The 11,656-nt window shown below is 38.9% G+C and overlaps 1 protein-coding gene across 1 annotated transcript in view; it reads left to right on the top strand.

The window, feature by feature from the left end:
- Positions 1 to 1,922, top strand: part of LOC9647665 (receptor-like protein kinase THESEUS 1) — a 3,122-nt gene extending 1,200 nt beyond the window's left edge. The window contains exon 2 of the mRNA XM_024663972.1: positions 3 to 1,922. Coding sequence (XP_024519740.1) covers positions 3 to 1,662 — 1,660 coding nt within the window. The 3' untranslated portion in view covers positions 1,663 to 1,922. The remainder of the gene's footprint in view (positions 1 to 2) is intronic.
- The last annotated feature ends 9,734 nt before the right edge of the window (positions 1,923 to 11,656 follow it).

The following is an 11,656-nucleotide window of genomic DNA, read 5'->3' as shown; positions in this document are numbered from 1 at the left end:
AGTACGCCGTATGCCCGGATCTTCGACGTGTTTATCAACCGGCTGCCCGCGGTCAAAGGCCTGGACGTGGTGGTCAAGGCTAATGGCGCACAGACCGCCATGTTCATGGACTTCGTGGTTCCCATGAACGATGGTGGAAGTTCTATGGTGGTGGAGCTCGGCCCCTCTCCGGGGAATGGAGCGCAGCACAACGATTCCATCCTCAGCGGGATCGAGATCTTCAAGGTGAACAACACTCGCGGGAGCTTGGCCGGGAGTTTGATCCCGCCGGGTGTGGATCTCTCCAAGGATGATGGCTCTTCCGGGGGTTCCACTGGGATCGGCGCCGCTGGGATTGGCGGCGCCGTCGCTGGTGGGCTGCTGGTGATCGGGCTGCTTGGTGCCGGGCTGTGCTTCGTCCGGCGGCGGCGCCACCCCGGACTGGCCAAAGGCAAGAGTAAGAAGAAGAAGAGCGCGTCGTGGCTGCCGCTCCACGCCGCCGGGAATGGAAACTCCACCAGCATCGCGAGCAAGTTCTCTACCGGCGGCGCGTCCAACAAGAGCGGCGCCACCGTCGCGTCCACCGCCACCTCGAGCCTCGGCGGTCGCTTCTTCACCTTCGCCGAGATCTTGGAGGCGACGAACAACTTCGATGAGACGCTGCTGCTGGGCGTGGGAGGATTCGGCAAGGTGTACCGCGGGGAGCTCTTCGACGGCACCAAAGTCGCGGTGAAGCGCGGCAACCCGAGGTCCGAGCAGGGACTGACCGAGTTCCAGACCGAGATCGAGATGCTGTCCAAGCTCCGGCACCTCCACCTTGTCTCTCTCATCGGCTACTGCGAGGAACACTGCGAGATGATCCTCGTCTACGAGTGCATGGCCAATGGAACTCTCCGCGCACACCTCTACGGCTCGGACCTCCCGCCGCTCTCGTGGAAGCAAAGGCTGGAAATTTGCATCGGCGCTGCTCGAGGGCTCCACTATCTCCACACGGGAGCGGAGCAGGGGACCATCATCCATCGCGACGTGAAGACCACCAACATTCTCCTGGACGAGAACTTCGTGGCCAAGGTCTCGGACTTTGGGCTGTCCAAGACGGGACCATCGCTGGATAGAACTCACGTAAGCACCGCCGTCAAGGGAAGCTTTGGATACTTGGATCCCGAGTACTTCCGGCGGCAGCAGCTAACCGAGAAGTCGGACGTGTACTCGTTCGGGGTGGTGCTGTTTGAGGTGCTGTGCGCGAGGCCGGCGATCAACCCGGCTCTCCCTCGCGAGCAAGTTAACATCGCCGAGTGGGCGATGCAGTACCAGCGGATGGGAGCGCTGGAGCAGATCGTGGACGCCAACCTCAAGGGGCAGTGCTCGCAGGAATCGCTCCAGAAGTTCGGGGAGACGGCGGAGAAGTGCCTGGCGGAGCAAGGTATCGACAGGCCGGCCATGGGAGACGTCTTGTGGAACCTCGAGTATGCGCTCCAGCTCCAGGAGGCGTCGAGCGGGGATAGCAGCGGGATGATACTGGATCACTCGGCCACGCGGGCTGGAGACCAAATGGAAGTTCCACTCCGGTCTTCTGCGGATCACCAGGCCGACTACCACCGCCGGTTGGGAAGCGAGGACGATTTCGAGGATGCCAGTGCCAGCGCGGTCTTCTCGCAGCTGGTGAATCCTCAAGGGAGGTAAAAGCTTGGATCTTCGCGTAGCTTGACTTTTACACGGATCACACAAAGTTTCTACGACATGATCAGAGGGACGAGCTAGAGTAACGGCCAGGCAGCCGGTCGCTGTCAGGAATTCATGCGAGAATAACGAGAAGTTTTAACGGGATGGGACCACCTTGAACTGCATGCTTCCTCATTTTTTTCTATACAGTTGTTGACTCGTAGATTGTTTAGTACCTACATCCTATTGGATTCAAGCTGGTCTTTTCTTTGGTTTTGTTCTCTCCGCGTTGCCTCCAGAAGCAAATTGCAGTACTCGTCACGTCATCCACAGCTGCCTCGCATGTGTTTTTCTGGCGGCTGTCAGCAACAGACAGCAGCACTCTTGTGAGTGATCGATCACAGAAAAGCTCCAACAGGGAACGAGACAACTAAAAGGTTGGGTGAATCAGTCAAATTGAGTGGAACAATTCCACCTTCAAGCTCGTCCATGCCGCCACCAAAATCATCCACCAACAACACAAAGTCCTCTGTAATAGAGCATTTGAAACTATTCCCAGTGTACTGTTGTGGCCAACTTACACTCCATGACGTCTAGAACAAATGGAAGCTTCCTATTAATAAACTATTTAAGCAGTCTTAATATTTTTGGTTTGCTTAACAAAATTTGTTAAGTAGTGGTACTGAATATACCTAAAATATGCTTGAATATTTTGGGTTATCTAGATTAATATATTTATAATAGTATGTTCTAATTTTAGTTTACCATCTAATGGTTGATATGTAATAAGTTTAATCTCGTGTTTATAAATTATAAAACATCTTTATAATTATAAATTTCATAATGATCAATTGGACTAATAAATAATAAATACTACTATTAAGCATCAAATTATTTAGAAACCATCTATACATGTGACTTATAACTATATAAGTAAAATATATAAATTAGAAATAATTCATCAAATTTAACTCAGATGAAATTTATTTATCATTCTAAGCATATTATAAGTGGAATTCATTATTCATGAAAATACTTCATAAAACTAATATATACATTAAATATAAAATATTTTATTTCACAAATTTCTCTAAATTAAAATATGTGAGTGCATGGAATATAGAACTATAGCTGAGTGGTCCAAATTAAAACTAATTTGATAACTATCAAAATCCCACTACATTAATAATAGTGTATGGTATTATAGTTGTACATCTAAACTTCATCATCCCCTCTTTTGGAAGGCAATTAGGGTTATTTGGTTAATAGGCCAGAATTTAAAATAGGTACTAGTGGATTTGTAAGTAGTGCTAATTTTTCCCAATCCCTTTGTACGAAGTGATTTATCCAATGCATATGCATAATTTCTGGAGAATCAACTCTTATAAGTTTATGGTTCAACTTGCCACAACACTTAATACATTTTACTAAATAAGGAGCTTGTTAAACAAATCATATATTATAAAATTAGAAAAATAAACTAACACTAAGTCATCCACTTTGTATTTTGTAAGTAAACAATGATGGGAGTTAAATTGCCGTTGTCATACCACTTGTACATGGCCAAAGTATTAACAGACTTTGCTCAAACTAGTAGAAGAATGTTCATCAAATACTAATCCTAAAACCTAGCATCTTCAATTTGTGATAATCATGAAACTCCATTGGTAGTATTGGATCATGACCATAGTTTATATGATGAAGCATCAGTAAAACTCTATACCTTTGTGATATACATATACTAAAGAGATGGTAAATAATTATCACAATCCAAATGCTAAAAGTTTATATACTTCATAATCATCCCTTTAAAAGTCCAAATAAACCATTCTACTAAACTATCTATTTATGAATAATAAGCACTTATGAAAAGTGTGGTGTATCCCCAACTAAGCCAAACACAATTATACACATATTAAATGATATTACGGTATATTTTTGACCAATAAAAAGACCTATGTAGCTTTTCAATCATACGATAATGTTTTATATGACCACTTAAAATAAAAAATTCATGGTAAGTGTGGATATAGCATGGAATAAAGATTGAAGGCACCACTAACCATAAATGATCAATCCCTACAAAATAAAAGTCATTCTTAAAGTGATATTAAGAATATAAATATTGAAATGAAAAATCATTAATAAGTGATGCAAAATTCTCAAACCCATCACAAAGCCTTCAAATCCATAGCTCAAATTTTTTAGCCTCATAAACCTCATTAAAAAAAAGGTAAATCTATCTCCACACTTTGTGGATACTAAATATTAAGTATAACAATTATTAACGGTATAGAATCCTTATCTAGAAAATCTATTGATGTTGAAACAATAAACTGTAATAATTAAAAGAGAATTATTCAAAAGACAATTTGTTAAAATTCAAATATAAAGGGAAAGGACTCATGAACAATAGTGCACCCCTTTTTATAATCAATTAAGGGTTTTGGAATAAGCATCTTTGGGTTTAAGTAGTATTAGCAATTTGGTGTAGTTAGGCTCGACCCTAGGAGTAGGGTGTTAAGAAAGTAAGGCTCTCAACTTCTTTTTACAAAAGTATGAATTTGTAGGAAAGTATGGTAAATTGTATGTAATTAAAGAGAATAATTTGAGAAATGAACTATAAAGGTTTAAATATAAAGAGAAAGGGCCCATAAAAAAAAGTGCCCCTTTTTCAATTAGTTAAAAGTTTTATAATACTTAGAGTCAAGTGTTCTTGGGTTTGAGTAGTATTAGGCTGAGTAACTTCCTAGGAAGTCCAAATTCAAAAACTTACACAAACTCATTAAAATAGGAGAGGTAAGTGAAGAAGGGAAAAAAGTTTGGAAAAGAACATAATCACTTTTTAGTAATGTTCAAGAACCATATAAATATATATGAAGCTTTTCAAAACCCCAAACTATTGTTAAATACTCATTCTTTGTCATTAAGTAGTTTATCTTTACTGGTTGTAATATACACTAATATATGCAAAGGGACAACATTAACCAAGTGCACTCATGCTTTTTTGTATTACACCCTTGAGAATGATATCAAAAGCATCCATGAGAAAAATGAAAGGTCGAATATAATCAAAATATACCAAAATTAGAGGAGCCTTAACAATTCTTTAAGATCTACACATGCCCACTCACAATCCTTAGACCAAATGAAAGACAATGTTGATGACTTCATTAATGTTTATAATGGTATAGTACAATCAGAAAGAAGATGAACAAAATGATGGAGATATTCCACCTTGCTCTGGTAGTATTGCATATTATTTACACACTTCAGAGTAAGAAAAATTAGAACAGCCACAAATTTATCAAAATCAATTTACAAACATTTATGAAAAATATGGTATACAAGATAAATTGTTGTAAGCGACTAAATTTTCAATTCTACTTTAGTTACTTAACCACACCTTTGACCATTTGGAAAAGTCTCACTCACAACCCCTATAAGTCCTATTCCTAACTTAAAACATATTAGCCCTATAAGTGGCATTTATACCACTTATCTTTTGCACTTGGTCCAAATGCTCCACGTGTCCAATCTTATGATTGACACCCAAAGTTACTATTGATATATCAGCTCATTATGTTAAGGCTATGTTCGTTCATCTTTGTCACATTAGTAGTCCAAGACCACCTGCATCATAGCTCTATCTTTCAAAGACTAGGGCCCATAAGTGTTCATCCCTTAATTACACCTTAGCACCTTTAAAATGCCTGAAGATATCGAAAACACCCTTCCCCAATGTCCTTTCTTCCGTCCCCACCAAATCCCTCTTCATCCACGGCCGTGCTCACCCATATTGCCACTGGGTCAAGGCCCAAAGGCTTGACCACTAAATCCTATTATATTTTGGGACTTCTTCACCATATGACTATATCCTTGGTCACTACGCCAGAGGATTACCCTTTTTCTTTTCCACAATCTGGGATTTTGGGATAACATTTTGAAACACCATAGCTCTACACAAGCCTCATAGGCATTCTCCCTACCTTCTGCCTTTAAGTGCCTTAGCCATATGGCTAGAGCGAAGTTCCAATGAGCCACGTGAGATATCCAAGTAAATAGTGGCACCCATACTTAGATTAAGAGCATTGACTATTCAATCTCCTGAGGGAGCTAGAGCCAGCTCTTGAACATTTCACTAAGCTACCCTACTTATTTATACATATTTACTCTAGTCTTGAACTCCTTAGTGGTTTTATTATCACCCACCACATGGATATAGCCTTCCTTGGTTACATTGCCCTTTCCTAGCCAAACTGGCTCCACTAGAGTCCTCCCCTTACTATACTTTTGGAACTCACTAAACCCCCTAGGGTCTGGGAAATGAATGTTTTAGGCTTTCACCCTTGGACTTGGACTCGGACTTAGCTTGGTCTCAAACTCAATCTTGGTCTTGGTCTTGGTCTTGGTTTTGACCTCAGACTCCATCTCAAGTCCATCTCGGACTCCATTTCAGATCTATCTCAAACTCTATCTCGGGTCCATCTCAGACTCCATCTCAGGTCCATCTTAGACTCCATCTTGATCTCTTTCTCGGGTCCATCTCAAACTCTTTCTCTGGTTTATCTCAGACTCTTTCTTAGGTCCATCTCAGACTTCTTTTTGGACTCCATCTCGGACTCTTTCTTGGGTTCATATTGGACTCCTTCTTGGGTCTATCTTGGACCATCTTGACACTTCCATATGTCATGTGTTTGTCCTCTTGTATCCCTTTTCTATAAACTCACTTACTGCTTGTTTCATGCTCATTCCTTAAGCATTTCGTTAGGAGTTTCACTCCCACTCTCGATTATTCAAGTCATAGCTTTTAGTCCAAATGTGTTACACTTGTTTGGCTTCTACTTTGGCCATTACCATGTGGCACCCTTTTATCTCCATTTTGGTACTTAGGGATTTGTGTCTTACAGTTGTGTCCTTGGATCTAAACACACACTTCAATCACTTTAGCTTTAAATAAACTTTATAACCAATCCAACACCTTGTGAACATCACGAATATGCTCCTCATATGTTCCCTTCAAGTAGATCAAGACATCATCAATGGAGTTAGCAGTCACCTTTGGCATATTACAAAGAACTTCACTGAAAAGTTCTTGAAATATTGTTTAGCATTATTAAGAATCTATACAAATCAAATGGTGTATATAAAATAGTTTTAGGAACATTTTCTTCAACCATTAGCACTTGCTAATATCTAGAAGTAAGATTTAACATAGTGACCTAGCGACTTCTTCCCAAATGATCTAAAAGATCAATAGTGTGAGGAAGAGGGTACATATCCTTCATTTAATGGATAATAGTCAATACAAAATTAAATACTCCTATTAGGCTTTATTATATGATAAGATTTACATGTCTAAGAACTCTAAAACTTTTGAATAATACCTTTCTTCAACATCTCTTTGATGTTTATGTGTAAAATCTTGATTTCTTTTGGTGACTAATACTTAATAAAAACCTTGATTGAATGAACATCCTTATTTGGAATAAGATGACATATTGCAATTATGCCCAAAATAATAAGTCAAAATCAAATAAATCAACATAATTTTGGTCAACCTTTGCAAAAAAAAAACTATTTAAGGGATTTAAATAAGGAATAGAGTATGAGAAAAGGGGGAGAAACCTCAAAATTATATTTAGTGTAATTGTGTTGCACCAAGGATGAGGTTAAGAACTTGACTCACCACCACTTATAATAATTGAAGCAAAAAGCTTAAGATCACCCACACACATAGATAGGTTTGCTTCATTCTGCTCACATGCATATGTGTAGCCATTGCTATAGAGAATGAAGACAGGCTCTAAACACAATTTTAGATAGCAACATCTGGCAATAGGTTAAGCAATAGAAGATAAACTTGAGCTTGTATCAACCAACATAAAGAGAATAATAAAATATCTTTTATTGATCTTGAACTAGTGCCGAATGATAGTACTCTAAAAAAAAGGTTGGAAAGTCACTGATTTATTCATATAAACACCCTCCACTACTTACATGACTCTTCATTTTTTAAAAGAATATTTATGTTAAGACCTTCCACTGCAACAACACCAATAGAACATTGTTACCATCAAGGCTTCCACTTAGGAAATGGAGGATGCTAATCTAGAAACACCAACAACGTCAATATATGGTTCACCTTATCACACATCTAGCAACGAACATCACAACCATCCTTGCCCTTGTCCTTAAATATGGGCTGCAACAGTGTCAACTTGCATCAGAGCAAGATCATCTCCCCTAGAAGGTGGAGTTGAAGTATATGCAATAAAGTGTTAGCCATCCATCCACGGATTCCCCAAATCTCTCATAATCCCCTTTCTTGGGTTAGACTAAACTTAAGGTTCGGTTACACTCCCTACAGGCACAAGTAGCCAAGCACTCTAAGCATTTAGGTTCCTAATATCCATTGGTACAACAAGACTTGATCATGGGACCCTCTAAATCCTAAGCCTTAAGTGCAACACTTGCTTCGGGACACCGGGGGGAACACCATGGCCTAATGGCCTAGTATGGGTACCTCTATTCCCCCACTTCCATCCCGAAGGGAAGGCCCAAGCCCCTAGGAAGGGTGAGGACCAATGAACCACAAGGTACTCAAGTGGGGCAACACTCCATATGAGCTGGGAGCACTGCAATCGATTTCCCTTTTGGGAGTAGGAGCTGCTCTTGAGCACTTCCTTGGGTAGCCCCTCCGACACCATCCGAGTCCATGCTCACTCCCACCCAAGACCCTTAAACCCCAGTCTCAACCTCAAGTTAGTTTAAAAGCACCACTGGAGAGTTCCTTCGAGACTGGTTCCTAGACCTCACTATCCCTACTATACTTTTGGAACCCTCTGCAGCCCCGAACCCCCCAAACCCTGGGAGACACACACTTTGGGCTTTCATCCCACGACTTATATTAGTATTTGGACTCAATCTCGGACTCGATCTCAGACCTGACCTTGGACTCGGTCTCAGACACCATCTCAGACCCGATCTTGGACTTGACCTCGGACTTGGTCTCGGACCTAATCTCGGATCTCGGACTCGGTCTCGAACTTAGTCTCAAACTCAATCTTGGACTCGGTCTCAAACGGCTTCGGACTTGATCTCGGACTCTGTCTCAAACTCGGTCTCAGAGTCGGTCTTGACTCGATCTCAGACTCGGTCTCATCCGATGAACTCTTTATCATTTCAGTCGTGCATTTGGGGATCCTTTAGCTTACGACACCTCGAGGAATTGGTTCCTTACACTTGATTTGCTTTGGCATATTTGGCTCTACACGAAGTAAGAGGCTCCAAAAGTGAATACCAAATTGGGTTACTAACTCAAACAATCCTTGATAAGGATAATGCAATTGTTGAAAGGTAATATCACAATCATTAGCATGTCTAAATGTATGTTTGAAGACATATAAGAGAATGCTCTAATCTGCACAAGTGGTTGAGCTTAAACCATTATACCACTGCAATGTCATCCTTTGGAAACATATGGGAAACTCGCGTAGATGCCAAGCATCATCCTAAAAATGATAGATGGCATTCACTATAAAGTGATGAAATGAATAGCATCATCCTAAGGATTCCATGGAAGAACTCTAACTAAATGTAAGGATTGGCAGTGAAAACAAAAAGAATTGTACCACATGCTGTGAATGTTACTATCAATTGAGTTTGATTATTTAACTACAACTACATAGCATTGAGCAAATGCATTAATTGCTACTCTAGAGTCAGGAAAGGAGGAAGCTATTGTTTTGCTATGAAGATGAAAAAGAAGAAGTAAAACTAAAGAAATTGAAAAGTGATAAGAAAATAAAGATATAGATAATGCAAACGTTAGATCTAAATCAAAATCACAAATTTAAACACTCCTTAACTACAATTAAAATTACCCTCACTTCCACTAAAGTGAATAAATAGAATATGTAAATGGAATACAAAAATGTACATATTCAATTAGCCCGAGAACCCTTGTTTATATGCAAGAGTGAGTGGACTAGATTGATGAAACCATATGTACATTCCCCAATGTCTCATAGGGACTTAAACAACATCAAGAGCACACTCTCACAAGGTAAAACTAACAAAACTATGAGCACAAATGCTCGCTCCTGGGCCACTTGCCTCCTAGGTGACTACTATAAAGCTTGAAGCCATTTGTTATATTGAGTGCTCTATGCCAAGACAATGTAAATCCAAGTGAGGTGTGAATGTTCTCTAACTCATGGTTGGAGCGTGCTACCCTACTTCCAGATGGGATAAGTGCATTAGCTCATCTTCAAAAGAGTCATAACCCTACTATAGGGACTAAAAAAATGCTGTAAACCTCCTCTAAATTTAGCATTGGAGAGGAAATATATAAATCCTATACATGATCCAAAAATCCTCCCTTCCTAATCATCTTATGCATGGTCTTCTAAAACCACCCAAAACTTTTTCAAATCCTAACTACTCCAAGTTACCCCTAAAGTGATGTTTAGCTCCCTTTAGCACAACAAGTACAGGGTTTAGGGTTACCATAATCTCCTTGACCACTACTGTCTCCATCATCTGTCAAGGTAAGCAAGATTGCATAATGGTGGCATCAGAGTGATCTGGATTGAAACCAAATTGATAACTACTAAAATTCTAGTATGTAATAATAGTATATTGCAATGTGGTTGTACACTTGCACCTCACAATATATAGATAATCTAAAATATTTTATCATACAAAATTTCCTTAGATATTAATATTAATAATTTTTTTCAACTTATAAACATTATATATATATATATATATATATATATATATATATATGGAATGATGACTTTCCTGAATAACTGTCACTAAAATACAAAATAATTCAATTAAATCTTAAAAATATTTTAAGCTTCTTTTAAATCTAAAACACTTTATAATATAAGTTAAAGAAACCTGATACTGAACAAAAATACTTTGCATATATTATAACATAATTTAACATGTATATATATGGATGTATAATGTCACTATAACTTTGCAACTTAAAACAAATAAAATTCTTTTTATATCTTATGATTACACACTTAAAATTGATGACAATAGTGGATTTTATTGATTCAATAATTTAATTCCTAGTAGAACCAAACAATATTGAGAGAGCTACATAATAACTAATGATAACTAAAAAATAGTATCTTTTACTCTTCTTTACATCAATTAATAATATTCATAGAAACCTTCTCATATTGCAATTAAAATTTTAAATATTGTGATACTAAATTATATACGGTATGATTAAGCTGTAATACTTGATAAAATAACTATAGAAATAGGAAAAATATAAGTATTTTTCCATTTTATTTTTTATCATTTTCTTCACAAATGCTGTATGGATTTGGAAATTGAATGTAATGCATATGATCTTATTCAACCTGTTATAACACATTCATTTTAATATATAAATATATACAATGATTATATATTGTGAGGGCCAAGTGTACGGCTATGATGCCGTATACTAATATTAGTGGTAGTTGGATTTTGGTAGCCGTCAGATTGGTTTCAATTTAGACCACCCGCTCCTATATATAAACTAGGGTTTTTGATCTAATTGATATGCATATTTTCTATATTCCCTTTCCATATTCCAAACACTCACATTAGTGAAAGTGAAGGGCATCTTTGATTATCCCTGAGGAGTGCTTGGATTTGGGATTTTGGTTTAGATCTAGCTTTTTCCATTTCCTTTATTTTGTTCTTTCCTTTCAGGATTTTGGTTTAGATCTAACTTTTTGCATTGTCTAAATCTACCATTTCTTTCTAGCTTTTTGTCATTTCTCTTCTTTTGCTCTTTCTTCGTTTGTCTTCATGGCAGATCAGCAATCTCCTCCTTTGACTCTAGAGTAGCAGTTGGTACAATTGCTTGATGCTATGTGCTTGAAATTGAACAACCAAACTCAGTTGATAGCGGCGTTCATGGCATGTGGCACAACTCCTCTTGCTCTTGGTGCCAATCCTCGCGTTCAACGAGAGTTCTTTCGTGGGAATCCTGGGGATG

This window comes from Selaginella moellendorffii, unplaced genomic scaffold (genome assembly GCF_000143415.4).
Source record: "Selaginella moellendorffii unplaced genomic scaffold, v1.0 SELMOscaffold_105, whole genome shotgun sequence".
In the NCBI taxonomy this organism is placed as follows: Eukaryota; Viridiplantae; Streptophyta; class Lycopodiopsida; order Selaginellales; family Selaginellaceae; genus Selaginella; species Selaginella moellendorffii.
The sequence above is the reverse complement of the archived record's forward strand: the minus strand, read 5'-3'. Positions and strand labels throughout refer to the sequence as shown.